Source organism: Astatotilapia calliptera, chromosome 1, assembly GCF_900246225.1.
Source record: "Astatotilapia calliptera chromosome 1, fAstCal1.2, whole genome shotgun sequence".
In the NCBI taxonomy this organism is placed as follows: Eukaryota; Metazoa; Chordata; class Actinopteri; order Cichliformes; family Cichlidae; genus Astatotilapia; species Astatotilapia calliptera.
This window is the reverse complement of record NC_039302.1, coordinates 1,847,962-1,864,019: the sequence shown is the minus strand read 5'-3', so window position 1 is coordinate 1,864,019 and position 16,058 is coordinate 1,847,962. Positions and strand designations below refer to the sequence as shown.

The window sequence follows — 16,058 nt, the reverse complement described above, 5'->3', positions numbered from 1 at the left end:
GTGTGCGTTGCCAGGGCGATGGCATCCTCCGTGGCTCTGTTTGTCCGATAGGCAAACTGAAGAGGGTCCAGTGTGTCAGGGAGGGAGGAGCAGATATGACCTTTGACCAGCCGCTTCAGGCACTTCATGATGACGGATGTCAGTGCAACAGGACGGTAGTCATTCAGACAGGAGACCACTGATTTTTTGGGAACATGAATGATGGTGGATGCTTTGAGGGACGTGGGGACCACTGACTGCCTCAGGGAGAGGTTGAAGATGTTGGTGAACACCTCTGCCAGCTGGTTGGCGCATGCTCTGAGAAGCCGGCCTGGGATGCCGTCCGGTCCTGGAGCTTTGTGAGGATTGACCTTTTTAAAGGTCCATCTCACAGCTTCTGTTTTCAGAGTTAAAGTTGCAGCCTCACTGTCCTCCTGAGGGTAGAGGATCTGCTCTTTGTTGTCTGCGTCAAAACGAGCATAGAAGTTGTTGAGCTCGTCTGCGAGAGATGCAGCGGGCTGAACACTGACTGTGTTGACCTTCTTGTAGTCAGTGATGCAGCGCAGTCCATCCCACAGTCGCCTGGTGTCAAAGCTGTGGTAGCTGGACTCCATTTTGTCCCTGTAGTCCTTTCTGGCCTTTTTTATGGACTTTCGGAGGTCGTACCTGGCTGCTTTGTATGCATCAGCATCCCCGGAGTTAAAGGCAGAGGTCCGCACTTTTAGCTTGGCACAAACAGCTTTATTTACCCAGGGCTTCTGATTGGATATATGCGGACTGTGGTTTTTGTGATCATCCATGCACTTTCCAATATTATATATCCAAGATTAGTGTTTCGAGTGAATGCTACATAATTATCTCAGGTGAAGTGAGAGTGAAATTTCTATTGTAGTTTCTCCAGCATTTTTTTTAAATTGAAAATAGAATAGAATAGAATTCAACTTTATTGTCATTGCACATGTCACAGGTACAGGGCAACGAAATGCAGTTTGCATCCATCCAGAAGTGCTTTAGCCATGATATAGATATATTACAATATATATTATAATATAGATATGTGAGTATATTACAGAAATGGGTCTATTATGGTATGTTATAATGTACACGGTATGAAGTATGTTGTGAATATTCTATAACTATAAGTATGTACAGGCTGTAGTGAGTACAAGCTATGTACAGGATATAAATATGAAATAAAAAAAACTATACAGAATCTGGGATATACAGCTATACAGAAATGGGAACTATGTACAAGCTATGTACAGGATATAAAGGATATAAATATGAAATAAAAAAACTATACAGAAGATGAGATATACAGTTATACAGAGATGTGAACTATGCAGGTTATAAACAGTTGTAGGGTTAAAAATTATCGTATGTACAGAATGATTATTTACACAGAGCTATACAGTAGTGCAGTTAAGATAAGTGAGATATGTGGATAATTTCTACAGAGGCTGTATAAAGTGCTGGTGGTTGTGAGTGGTGGTTCAGTCCATGTTATCATTGCTACCACACTGTGACTAAGAATAGAACACAGTCCTGGTAGTTTCCTGCAAAAGTACACAACATGTTTATCTGTTCAAGACTTTTCTGTTGCTATAGCACACTAAGTGGCTGTTTCAGGCCAGTTTCCACCTTTACAGTGGCAAAAAACGTTTTTATTATTTACTATTTTAGGCCTATTCTGTACTACTGAGTTGGTCTGTTTTGTGTTTTTATGTTTTTGTTTTTGTTTTGTTTTTTAATTTTGCTCAGTTTATAATAAAGCTCAGTTGCTCAGGTTGTGTTTCATGTAAGACTGACAAAGCTGTGACACCATGAGTGCAGTAGGTTCCTTGCTTCACGGCTGACCCCTCACTGCAATTGTGAATTTGCTGTTGGAAATTAAAACCACAAGTAAATAATCCGTTGTGTGGCTTCACACTTTATAGCTTTAAATAATGTTTAATGATTCATCCAGTCCCTTTTCTTTACAGGCTGCGAGAGTGACTTTTGGGGTCCACACTGCAGTAACCGCTGTCAGTGCCGCAACGGTGCCAAATGTAACCCAATCACAGGAGCGTGTGTCTGCACTGATGGCTACCAGGGCTGGCGCTGTGAGGAGCCCTGTGACCCCAAATTCTATGGCAAAGACTGCCTGCTGGAGTGCCAGTGCCTTAATGGCGCTACCTGCCATCACCAGACTGGCGAGTGCCTCTGTGCACCTGGATACACTGGGGCCTTGTGAGTTGAGTAACATTAAATAGGGCTGCATGTCTTTCAATATGACAAACAGCATTTGACTGTTTTAAATGCGTATGATTTTTTTAAACAGTTACAAATCTGAATATTAGCATACAAAGCAGTATAACATATCCACATTTTCTACACATTTCTATTTCAGTCTAGTCTAAACGTAAAAACAATGCTTTGGTGTCCATACTTTCAAATTTGGGCAGAAAATTATGTAGCAGCATTACAATCTACACTACCAATCAAAAGTGTGGGCACACCTTCCCATTTAATATATTTTCATGACTATTTACATTGTCGATTCTCATTGAAGGCATCAAGACTATGGATGAACACATATGGAATTATGTGGTAAACAAGAAAGTGTGAAATAACTCAAAAAATAACTCTTCAAAAAAGCTACCCTTTGCTTTAATTACTGCTTTGCACACTCTTGGCATTCTCTCAATGGATTCTCTCCAGCTGCACCATTGCACACAAAAAGGCACTTCATGGGGTCATTAATATGGTCCAAAAAAATCACTGGACATCCTCTTCCCTCCCTGAAGGACCTGTACAGCACTCACTGTCTCAAAAGGGCATGCAGCATCCTACTGGACTGTACACAGCCAGGACACCGGGTGTTGAAGCTGCTGCCATCTGGCAGGAGATTCATGCTGCTGAGGCAGACTTTTTTTTTTTTTTGGACTTTTTGGGGGAAAAATAATAATGTGCAATAAACATTCACTTACTGTTTTTGCCCGTACCTTTCTTGCACTTTTTTTAAAGCCACTTTAAAGTCCACTGTGTTGTGTTTTGTTGTGTTGACTTGTGCTGATATGGGACAGTTTCCAATTTCACTGAACTATTGTAGTAAGTAAGACTGTGCAATGACAAAAAAAAGAGTCATCTTATCTTATGAGGTCGTCACCTGAAATGGTTTTCCAACAGTCTTGAAGGAGTTCCCAGAAATGCTGAGCTCTTGTTGGCACTTTTGCCTTCACTCTGCGGTCCCTCTCATCCCAAACCATCTCCATTGGGTTTAGGTCAGGTGACTGTGGAGGCCGGGCAGCACTCCATCACTCTCCTTCTTGGTCAAATAGCCCTCACACAGCCCGGAGGTGAAGAATAAATGTTGGTCCAACTAAACGCAAACTGGATGCGATGGCATGTTGCTGCAGGATGCTGTGGTACCCATGCTGGTTCAGTGTGCCTCCAGTTTTGAATAAATCCTCAACAGTGTCAGCAGCAAAGCACCCCCACACCATCACACCTCCTCAGTGCTTCATGTTGGGAACCATGGGTGTAGAGATCATCTGGTCACTTTTTTGGCGTCGCACAAAGACACGATCGGTGGAATCAAAGATCTCAAATTTGGACCAGACCAAAGCACAGATTTCCACTGGTCTAAAGTCCATTCCTTGTGTTTCTTGGCCCAAACAAATCTCTTCTGCTTGTTGCTTTTCCTTAGGTCATTGAATAGAAAGTGATATTTTTCAGTGTTTCAATTTCACGCGGTCTCCTCTGAACAGTTGATGTAAAGATGTGTCTGCTAGTGGAACTCTGTGTGCCATTGATCTGTGCTCTAGTCTGAGGTGCTGTTACCTCAGCACCAGAAGTGACTCTTGGTCTTCCTTTCCTGGGGCGGTCCTCATGTGAGCCACTTTTATTGTAGCTCTTGATGGTTTTTGTGACTGTACTTGGAGACACATTCAAAGTTTTTGCAATTTTTCAGACTGACTGTCATTTCGTAATATGAATTCTAGCATTTGTCAAATAGAGCTGTCAGCTGTGCACCAACCTGACTTCTGCACAACACAACTGATGGTCCCAACCCCATTAGGAAGGCAAGAAACTCCACAAATGAACCCTGACAAGCCACAGCTGTGAAGTGAAAACCATTTCAGGGGACTGCATCATGAAGCTCATTGAGAGAAGACCAAGGGTTTGCAGCCATAGACCCGATATGTGTCATCCTTACATTAAGACCAGATGAGGCTTCGGCAAACAGTATCTGGTTCATCCAGGTCAGCTGCATCTCAGGTCCTGTGTTATTGGATTGTTTCCTATTTCTGGAGGACATGACTTTCAGTTATTGTTCATCTTTAGGCCTGCCATTTCTTCTTTTATCATTGACTTGTTCAGATTCCTCAGTCTCTTAAGGACACATTGCACACAATGCTGAGATAATTTTTGGCCAGCAGCCCTTTGAGAATCACCTTGTTGGTGATTGTTTGCCTTCTCTCTTTTCTCTGTGTCATTGTAGGGTCTTTACCTTACAGTTTAAAGCACTTTGAGGCAACTGTTCACAATTGAATTGAATTGTCAGATTGTGTTATCTTTGTTATAGACCACTTTAAAATAAAAAAGAAAAGAAAATGAGAGCTTCCTCAAGCCTCGCATCGTACTGTAAATAAATTGTCATGTTCCATGTCATTAAATCGATCTGTATCATATGCTCTCATTTCCCCTTTCCAGCTTTTTTAGGATTTGCCATTAAGCTGTCAGGTATAATGATGATTTGGGAAGTCTATAAACATATCACAGCTTATTCCTGCCACTGAAAAGAAAGAATTAAGCAGACATTATTTTCTCAGATGTTTGTTAGTAAGTTTTGATATAAATATTTTCTTCAGAGTGACAACAGTTGAAATTACTTCTAGTGCTCTTCTATATTCTCTTCTGATAAACTCTTTCATAAGTTACTGAAGTAACCTAAAGTGTAGCTGTATTAACCTTCCACTTGTCTGTGTCGAACGTTTGAGCTTTATCAGTGATTAAAAGCTTCACCGCTTGACGCGAACACCTCTTCCTGCTTTCTGTCCCTCCAGCTGTGAGGAACCTTGTCCTCCAGGTAAACATGGCCCCCTGTGTGAGCATCACTGTCCCTGTCAGAACGGTGGAACATGTCACCATGTCACTGGGGAGTGTTCCTGTCCTGCTGGCTGGATGGTGAGGACTTCATGACACATGCAAAAGCAGATAAGCATCATACAACTAATCTGCCGAAAAGAATATTTAAGGATTAGCAACAGTTAAGCGCCATGATACTGTATTATAAAATATACCTTCTTAAAAAACTTTTTTCATGCCACATTTTAAGTGACAAAAATTTATCAATCATCATTTTCTCAACATGTGGCACTGGCTGCTGGGTCACACTCTTCATTTTGTAATAGTTTGGTCAAATGTTTGTTTGTTTGTTTGTTTGTTTTTATCTGAATTAACTGCCAGGGAAATATTACAATAGCAGAAAATTCTGGTATTTTTGTGTCCTAGGCTCTGTTTTACCATTTGGGCCTAAATTATTCTGAACATGGGACCAATGCAGAACATTTATGTACTGCATTGGTCCTATCTTGAGCTGAAATACTGTGTCTGTGAAAGTTTTCAATGTAAATTAGTTTCATTTATTTGCTGTATTGTAAGATTAACATTTAGCTTCACTAATTCTGCAGCAAGCCTCTCTTCTTGTAACTTGAACTTGAAAACAGGAGTGTTTCCATCTATTTGTGGTACAGTTGCCCACAGCTTTAGTCTGTTCCTGCCCCCACAGTAGTCTTTGAAAGCTTTACCAAGTGTTGCACTTTACTGTGCCACATTTTAAATTAGGAACTAGATTTTCTTATTGCAAGTTAGTTTGATTTAGTTAGTTTCAATTAACATTAAGCTATGATTTCCATGCAGCAGCCTGTTTTTATCCCGGGGTAAATATTCACATTACAAATATGTCAACCAGAGTCAGTATTTTGTCCTGCAATATGTGAAGCTCTGGGAGTGAGCGTAGGCTGTAATATATCTGTCTATTTTACACTAATGTCTTCCTGCAACAGCTCACCTCCCATGACATTTCTCTTAGTCACGTCGTCGTTTGCATCACATTGTCAGACACCAAGTACTTTTACTTTGAAGTGGGTAGTTACCACATGGGATTACATTGCAGGTATCCAGTCATAACAGTCTTGCTTACTATTTATTGGACTGATTCCAGAGATTTTTGCTCCTTGTTTTACTTTAGATGGAAAAAATGAGACATCAGAGCCTAGTTTTTCAAATAACAGAATCTACCTTTAAAGAATTGTGAAATGTAAAGTTGCATATATTAAACTATTTGTCTTAGTTTAAATTAATTTGAGGTTTTTTTTCCATAAATTCAAGTTTAAATCCAGGCCATAAACATGAACCAAGGGTTTTTCTTGGACTAGAGAAGTTTGAAACTGCTCACTGGATACTGTTGACATTACTGTCATTACCTAATTTGCTAATAATTAATATGTTTGATATGTCGCTTCCTTCCGAGACATGTTTGATGCGCATGTAAACGTGATATATTCTTCTCCATCAGGGTCCAGTGTGTGCCCAGCCATGTCCATTTGGATCTTTTGGCATTAATTGCTCCCAGGAGTGCACGTGTCGTAACGGAGGGCTATGTGACCATATCAGCGGTCAGTGCCAGTGCACAGCTGGCTACATTGGAGAAAGGTACAGCCTAAAATGATGGTTGTAAGATGAAAGTTTACTGTACTCCACGGGGAAATTGGGTGGTTGCACGTAAAAATTTTATTTGAAGACCAGCAGAGGGAGAAAAACATGAGCAACAATGATGAGCAACATGCAATAAACAGTAAATACAGTGGCCAGATACAAATACTACAGTATGGCAATACAAATTTTAACAGTTATCTTTGACTGAGTTTTTTTTAGGTTTCTTTGTGTGCGTATATTAGTCATACGCAGCATAAACCATTATAAATGAAGCATTCAGAAAGTGTTTTCATTTATTAATCTATGACCATCTTCCTGTCTTTAGTTGTTAGAAGTATTTCTAGAGAAATTGGACGAACTGATGCTAATGTTGGACTTGTTCTGTTGCTCTCTAGAGGTAAAGAGTTTGCCTAAAAAAGTTTAAGGGGGATAGCATGAAAGTATTTAATATTTTCAATAAGCAATCAAATGCTTTTCCTTTAACAAAGTGAGAGTATTCAATTCCTTTACTGTAACTATTCAAGGATTTTTATTTGGAAGATTTGACTCAGACATGCTTAACAGAATAACTTTCTGTATCAAAATAAGGGCTTTAATTCTGAAATGTTAACAAATTGTAATGGCTAATGGGCTTCCATTAAAAACTGAGGGCGTTTTTATTAACTTTAAAGCTTTCTAGCAGTAAACTAGCAGAGAAAATTCATAACTACAACGTTTTTCAAACAATGCATGCTGCCATGTTCAACATAATGTGCTCTTACTACAGCAACTTGTGGCATACAAAGCTCTCCATAGAACACACTATATATGACAAAGGATGTTCCAAATAGGCGTCATATACTCAAACATATGCACCCACTGTATAGACAGTCATTAGAAGAACTACATGCATGCTATATGGTCTTGTATGCCTGTTGACAGGCTCTGGGAAAGGATATGTGAACACCTATCGATTGTTGCTAGCTGTAGCTTGTCTTAGACTCAGAGCAGTTTGTCTTGTCCCATTTTTGTGATTGGCTTTGACGCAGCGTGCAGGTGAGCCCCAAGACTTGGGTATGGCCTGGATTTGCTGCTGGCATGGGAGGGAAGTGGGGGGTGGGGTGCACTTCAAAGGGGGTTGATATGTGTGCATGGGTGTCTTTGTGTCATTGGTGGGTGGGTATGTGTGAGTGAGTCAGTTGGTGGGTTGGGTGTGTGTGTGCGTGTCCATTTGTCCAATGTGTCCATTTCAGGCTTTGTCTCTTCAATGCCTGCAATGGACACTCATGCAGACGTTGCAGTAAGCTGCAGTACCAGGAGAGAGATTTCATTTCAAGCCAACAAAAAAGAAAATCAAAAACAAAATAAACACAGGAGTGCATTTTAAAGTGAGCCAACTTCATGGTTTGTGACGTAGAAGGACCATGGAGTGTACCTCACACCTTATTTGTTTCACCAATGTTCACATTTTGGACAGAGAGGACAGATGGTTTGAAAGAGGAGTGAAAGAAGCCATCTATGTCCACTGTGAGCGACCATCTTGGAACAGCGGCGGTGGTTTACGACACCAACTCTCTGCCATCTATAATCCAGTTTTGAGATCCCTCCCCAGACGCCTTGATGCCCACTCACAGTGGTAGGTTTCATAGTGGGTTCTACACCCGTTTTCACACCTTGGCTCGTGTGATTAGGTAGAGCAGAGCTTCCCAATGTGTGAAGCCCGCCCCCTGGGTATCCCACATTCTTGATTTTTAGTTCACAAACACTTGTTGTAATTTCATTTCATTTATTTATTTATTTCACACTTGGTACAACAGATCAAACAAACCAACCACACTTTCTATCAATAAAGCACTACAACCATGTGTGAAAAATGACTAGTTAATGAGTAGTTAATGACTAACTACTGCTGACATTTTGGAGATGTGAGCTCTTTATAGAGTAAAGTTACAGTGGGATACAAATAACATCAGGCTGATCCTGCCACGATTTGTCTAAATCAGGGACGAACAGGATCCCACAGCTGTTTATGTTTTTGAACCCATTTTGCACAGAGAGGCATTTTTTGAAAAATGTATTGACAGCAATGTTGAACATTATTACAGAGGAAAAAAACAACTACATGTAAAATAATCACATCGTGACGCCTCTGCCTTTGTAAATGGAGGGACAGCAACTGCGTGTTTATATGTAAGCGTGTAAAACTGAAGATAGATTAACAGTATTTCGTCTCTATCTGCCATTCTGCAATTCATCTCAGGTAAACAATAACGTGGTGCACAGCGTGACGTGAAAAAGGCACATACCTTTGACGTCCACACGTGAACGCAAAAAAGGAGTTTAAAAAATCTCAGTTTTCGGTGATTCGAAACACCGTTTACGTGGACGAAACAGCTGCGTTTTCATAAATACCCGTGTAGGTGCGGACGCAGCGTAAAAGAGTTAGTAGTTTATTTTCTTGCTACCTGTAATTTATTGCAGATTACTTGTATTTGCTTAATTGTTTATTAAATGTTTGAGGTGTGAAATAAACAGCAATGGAGCTGTGGGGGGGAAATGTTTGGGAACCACTGAGGTAGAGGGTCATTAGGGGGTCCATTGTCCCTCTTGGGGGGAAACTCCCCCCCCCCCCCCAATTTTTGCGAGTGTTTTGTGTGTTATACTTGTATAACTATGCATGTGACAAATAAAGAACCTTGAACTTTGAACCTTGAATTGAACTCCCACGGGGTTTATATCTGGGACTCTCCACCATTTGACCTTAGAACTGAAGAAGCTTCTTGGATGAGAGGTGAAACGTCTTCAAGCAACTTAAAGAAGTCCAGACGCTTTTCTTTCCAAGCTCCTTAGACTACCCTGACCTGGATGACTGAGAACCTTCACAGACAACAGCTCAGACTGTATCATTGAACCCAGCCACTAAAGAATTTACTTTTTATTCTGCACCCCACAAAATGTCTTTAAGTATAGACTATAATCTTACTTCTGCTAAACTGGTTCAGTGTGTTCAATCAGCTAATATCCTCCCAAAAAGTCCATTTGATCATAATCCAATTATTAGTCAGTTTAACTTTTCCCCCACCCAGTGTAAACCGAACATATGGAGATTTAATGTTACACTTTTAGGGAACAAAGAATTTTTGACCAGTTAAGCCATAAACTGGAGGAAGTCATCAATATTTATATTGGCAGTTTTTCTTATTCAGGTTTCTTTGTATGGGCTGTCGTTAACGGTTTCTTGAGAAGCAGCTTTGCTCTTATTGTCACAGGACTGAACGCACTCAAGTGCAGACCAAGGTTTCTTTTCAAAATGAAAGTCAACAGTTTATTTACAGAAACACCAAGTGCAATATACACAACATGCAGCGGGCCGGGGTTCCAGGGATCTGTGGGAAGGAAGGAAAAAGGTCCACACACACACCTCGCCACTAATCCACTCTCAGATAATCAGGAAATGGGAACAGGTCCAGTTTACTGTACTGTAAACTGTATTTCCCTGGATCCAGGGAAAGAGTGACAAGAAGCACTGAACCGCCATCTTAAATAGTGGCCAGCTAATCAGGCAGATCAGCGGCAGGTGAGTAATTAGGCCAGGTGCATGGGCCAAGGGCGGGAGCCCGAGATGAGCTCTGCCCAGAGCTCTGACGGAGGAGAGAGACAGAAAGAGAGGGCACAATAATAATAGAAACATCTGGCCTGGCATTGAGCCAGCCAGGGAAGCACAGAGACCATGGCACTTATTACAAAAAATGCAAAGAATGTGAGATATATATATATATATATATATATATATATATAAATAATAATAATAATAATAGAAATATATAAAAAAATATTTACCTCACCTTCAGAGATGATACCTGTAAAACTTTCTTTGCTCAGCTATATTTGTGAGAATACTCGCTATCTGAGGAGGAAACAGAAGCTTTCTTTAAGAATATTCACCTTCCAGTTCATTCTCCAGAACACGTAAAAACCTGAGATTCTCTGAGAACTGCATTATGCCCTCGAACTTCCCAACAAAGGTCGTTTATCAGGTATTGATGGAAAACCTCCTGAGTTATATTTGACACTTTTAGAAATGCTGGAGGAGTGTGGTAATTACCGACCCATTTACTTAATAAATGCAGTTGTTAAACTATATGCCAAAATATTAGCTGCATGCCTTGAGACAGTGCTGGGCAAACTGCTTCACAGTGATCAAACAGGCTTTACAAAAGGAAGATTGTCTTCTGACAACATAATGTTATCGGTGAGTCCAGAAGGTCCCAGTCTCAGACTGGACTTTTCTTCTTTGATGCTTCTTTGTGTTTGATCGATTGGAGTGGAAATATTTATGGAAAGGTCCCAAATTTATTAAGATGATAAAAATGTATATGCTAACCCTTCAGCTAGTATCTGCATTAGAGTTTTCCTCATCTATATTTAGTATACTCTGGTGGAACAAGACGGGGATGCTCACTCTCACTACTTATTTTAATTGCTCCATACAAACCTTAGAACTCCCCCCCCCCCCCCCACTTTGTACTGTAGGATATACACCATATTTCATTATACCCTGATGAAACCTTAGTATACATATTGGCTTTTCAGTTGTCCTTGTCCACACTGTTGAACATCATAGGTACTTTTGGCAAACTGTCAGGTTGTAAAATCAACCTCACACAATCTGCCCCTATGTTGCTTAATTCAGACTCTCAATATCCAATTAGATGTCAACATTGTGCAACTATTTATATAAATATCATATATATATATATATATATATATATATATATATATATATATATATAAATATCATATAAAAAAAAAAAAAACACCCAGCACGCCCCTGCGGGCGGTTTATCCTTCAAGCTCGGGTCCTCTACCAGAGGCCTGGGAGCTTGAGGGTCCTGCGCAGTATCTTAGCTGTTCCCAGGACTGCGCTCTTCTGGACAGAGATCTCCGATGTTTTTCCCGGGATCTGCTGGAGCCACTCGCCTAGCTTGGGAGTCACCGCACCTAGTGCTCCGATTACCACGGGGACCACCGTTACCTTCACCCTCCACATCCTCTCGAGCTCTTCTCTGAGCCCTTGGTATTTCTCCAGCTTCTCGTGTTCCTTCTTCCTGATATTGCTGTCATTCGGAACTGCTACATCGATCACTACGGCCGTCTTCTTCTGTTTGTCTACCACCACTATGTCCGGTTGGTTAGCCACCACCATTTTGTCCGTCTGTATCTGGAAGTCCCACAGGATCTTAGCTCGGTCATTCTCCACCACCCTTGGGGGCATCTCCCATTTTGACCTCGGGACTTCTAGGTTATACTCGGCACAGATGTTCCTGTACACTATGCCGGCCACTTGGTTATGGCGTTCCATGTATGCCTTGCCTGCTAGCATCTTGCACCCTGCTGTTATGTGCTGGATTGTCTCTGGGGCATCTTTACACAGCCTGCACCTGGGGTCTTGCCTGGTGTGATAGACCCCAGCCTCTATGGATCTTGTACTCAGAGCTTGTTCTTGTGCTGCCATGATTAGTGCCTCTGTGCTGTCTTTCAGTCCAGCTTTGTCCAGCCACTGGTAGGATTTCTGGATATCAGCCACCTCCTCTATCTGCCGGTGGTACATACCGTGCAGGGGCCTGTCCTTCCATGATGGTTCCTCGTCTCCCTCCTCTTTCTTGGGTTTCTGCTGCCTGAGGTATTCACTGAGCACTCGGTCAGTTGGGGCCATCTTCCCAATGTATTCTTGGATGTTCGTTGTCTCATCCTGGACTGTGGTGCTGACACTCACCAGTCCCCGGCCCCCTTCCTTCCGCTTAGCGTACAGCCTCAGGGTGCTGGACTTGGGGTGAAACCCTCCATGCATGGTCAGGAGCTTTCTTGTCTTTATGTCAGTGGCTTCTATCTCCTCCTTTGGCCAGCCTATTACCCCAGCAGGGTACCTGATCACGGGCAGGGCGTATGTGTTGATGGCCCGGATCTTGTTCTTACCATTCAGCTGACTCCTCAGGACTTGCCTGACCCTCTGCAGGTACTTGGTGGTTGCAGCCTTTCTAGCGGCCTCTTCATGGTTCCCATTTGCCTGCGGGATCCCCAGGTACTTGTAACTGTCCTCTATGTCTGCAATGTTGCCTTCTGGTAGTTCAATCCCCCCAGTTCTGACTACCTTCCCTCTCTTTGTTACCATCCGACTACACTTCTCCAGTCCGAACGACATTCCAATGTCATTGCTGTATAGCCTGGTAGTGTGGATCAGTGAATCGATGTCTCGTTCACTCTTGGCATACAGCTTGATGTCATCCATGTACAGGAGGTGGCTGACAACTGCTCCGTTCCGTAGTCGGTATCCGTAGCCAGTCTTGTTAATGATCTCACTGAGGGGGTTCAGGCCTATGCAGAACAGCAGTGGGGACAGAGCATCTCCTTGGAAGATCCCGCACTTGATGGTAACTTGTGCTATGGGCTTGGAGTTGGCCTCTAGTGTTGTACGCCACATCCCCATTGAGTTCCTGATGAAGGCTCTTAGGGTCCCATTGATCTTGTACAATTCTAGGCATTCCAGTATCCAGCTGTGGGGCATTGAGTCATAGGCCTTCTTGTAATCAATCCAGGCAGTGCACAGGTTGGTCAGTCTGGTCTTGCAGTCTCGGCTGATTGTTCTGTCTACCAGTAGCTGGTGTTTTGCACCTCTGGTATTCTTGCCAATTCCTTTCTGTGTCCCGCTCATGTATTGACCCATGTGCCTGTTCATCTTAGCCGATATGATGCCTGACAGGAGCTTCCATGTAGTACTGAGGCAGGTTATTGGTCGGTAGTTGGAGGGGACCGGTCCCTTCTTGGGGTCCTTGGGGATCAGGACCGTCCGGCCTTCAGTTAGCCATTCCGGGTGTCTTTCGTTAACTAGTAGCTGGTTCATTTGTGCTGCCAGACGCTCGTGGAGTGCAGTCAGCTTCTTCAGCCAGTAGGCGTGAACCATGTCGGGCCCTGGTGCTGTCCAACTCTTCATACTGGAGACCCTTTCTTGGATAGCTGCCACTGTGATGGTTACTGGACCCTGTTCAGGGAGGTCGCTGTGGTCTGCCCTCAGATCCTCTAGCCACTGAGCATTGCCGTTATGGGTTGCAGCCTTCTCCCATATGCTCTTCCAGTATTGCTCCGTCTCCAGCCTTGGTGGTGCTATTCTCAGGCAGCTGGATAGCGTAGTGGTTAGACTACACGCCTTTGGAACAGAGGATCGCAAGTTCGATTCCTGCCTGGGGCGTCTGTATCCAGTAAGGGTCCTAAGGCTAGACCCCCTATGCTAAGCAAGCCTACCGCAGACATGAGCGAGACAGATAAATATGAAGGCATGCCGGCTCGGACGTCGCCCGGATCAACAAGGTCCGCGTCAGGTGTTGAGGAACCAGGGCACCCTGACGAAAAGTGGGCTACTGGAACAAGAAGGCATCGGTGGGCAAGGGACGAAAACAGGGCGTTGTTGGAATGCTAGTACGCAAGTAACCCCGGCGGAAGGGGCTACATGAATAGGATGAGGGACCTATATAAATATCATATATATATATATATATATATAAATTATTTAGGTATTCAAATAGTGTCCTCTGTAGCTTCTACTTTTAAGAACAATTACTCTACTATTTAAAAAAATAGAAAAGTTCAGTGCTTCCTTTACCTCCCCCAGTTGATTACTGGAAAAAACTTGACTCTTTGTTTAAGTAATTTATATGGAATAACAGCTGTTCACATATAGAGTGGACAGTGCTACAAAAAAAAAAAAGGCCTGCATTTGTATAGCGCTTTACTAGTCCCTAAGGACCCCAAAGCGCACACTCAGTCATCCACCCATTCACGGCAAGCTACATTGTAGCCACAGCTGCCCTGGGGCGCACTGACAGATGCAAGGCTACCGGACACTGGCGCCACCGGGCCCTCTGACCACCACCAGTAGGCAACGGGTGAAGTGTCTTACCCAAGGACACAACAACTGAGACTGTCGGAGCTCGAACCGGCAACCTTACGATTACAAGACGAACTGCCAACTCTTGAGCCACGATCGCCCCAAACAAAGACTAGAAGGAGGTTGGTTAGTACCAAAATCCAAACTATATCATTGGTCTTTTACCATACAGCACATTAGACATTGGTTGGATCCAGATCCCCCATGGTTGGAAACTGAAAAACATCTTGTAACTCCAATGAGACCGCACGATTTTCTTTTCTCAGGGTTATCATTGGGCCCATCATTTCATTATCATTTAAGATTTAAGATTTTAAGAGTACAACAATCTCAGTTTTATCTGAATGTAGAAGCAGAAACCTTGAGGTCATTCAACTCTTTATGTCTTAAAGACATAAAGCTTAGCTAATTGGTTTGTGTTATCTGGCTTCATGGACAAATAAAGTTGGGTATCATCTGTATAGCAGTAAAAGTGTATGCTGTGTTTTCTAATTATCCTGCCTAAAGGAATCAAGTTTAATGTAAACAGAATTGGTCCCAGCACAAAACTATGCTGAACTCTATAATTAACCTGAGTGTTTAAACAGGACAATTTATTTACAGGAACAAATTGGTGTCTAATAGATAGATATGGTTCAGCCCACTGCATTGCAGTACCTTTAATACCCATAGCATGTTCTAATCATTGTATTAAAATATTATGCTGCAGTGAGATGTAGCAGGACAAGCACAGAAATGACTTTTGAGTCAACTGAGTCTAATAATAGATTAAATTGTGTTAAGGCTGTCATTTTTAGTATCTAGATGGATGTTGAAATCACCCAGATGAGTAAGGCCCAGATGGACAATAGATAACAGCAAATAAAACTGTTTTTGAGTTGTCCAGCTACCTGTCAGGCTTTCAAATGAACTAAAACTTTCTGCATCTTTGGTTGGGTTATAAGCTGCAGAGGAAGATTGCTGTCATTAACATAATCATCCTGCTGTGAGCAGGTTTCTGTAAGGCAGAGGAAATCGATTTATTGATTAATTATTAACTCGTGTACTAAGACGGAGAGAGAGAATGTTTAATAAACAGCATTTCACTGCTTTACTCTTTGGTGTAGTTGTGGATAATTATTGTTCTTTCTTTGTGATTTTTTTATTTTTAAAATGTTTTTTGGTAACTTTTGGTGGTCTAGGAGCAGACCCAGTCTCTTAGACAGCCAGCAATTTAAGGAGAACATGCAGCTAAACATGTCACTTCTGGTCCAATTGGTGGGGGACGGGTACCAGAGAAAACTACAGAGTCAGACATTGGTTTAGTAATGTTACACACCAATTTACTTTAGTGATCTCTGATTGAAGTAACTGGGTGTCATTAATTATATTTCATTACAATAATAATAATTCCATGCTGTTCCACTTATCCTTGGCAGGGTCGCAGGGTGGCTGGAGCCTATCCCAGGTACCATAG

At 42.2% G+C, this 16,058-nt stretch overlaps 1 protein-coding gene across 7 annotated transcripts in view; it reads left to right on the top strand.

Annotated features, from left to right (window-relative positions):
- The window catches only part of LOC113034360 (multiple epidermal growth factor-like domains protein 11), a 193,523-nt gene that overhangs the window by 104,141 nt on the left and 73,324 nt on the right, over positions 1–16,058 (top strand). For all 7 annotated transcript variants that reach the window (XM_026189116.1, XM_026189023.1, XM_026188964.1 and 4 more), the window contains exons 6-8: positions 1,962–2,208; positions 5,028–5,148; positions 6,542–6,678. In XM_026189116.1, the coding sequence (XP_026044901.1) occupies positions 1,962–2,208; positions 5,028–5,148; positions 6,542–6,678 (505 nt within the window). The remainder of the gene's footprint in view (positions 1–1,961; positions 2,209–5,027; positions 5,149–6,541; positions 6,679–16,058) is intronic.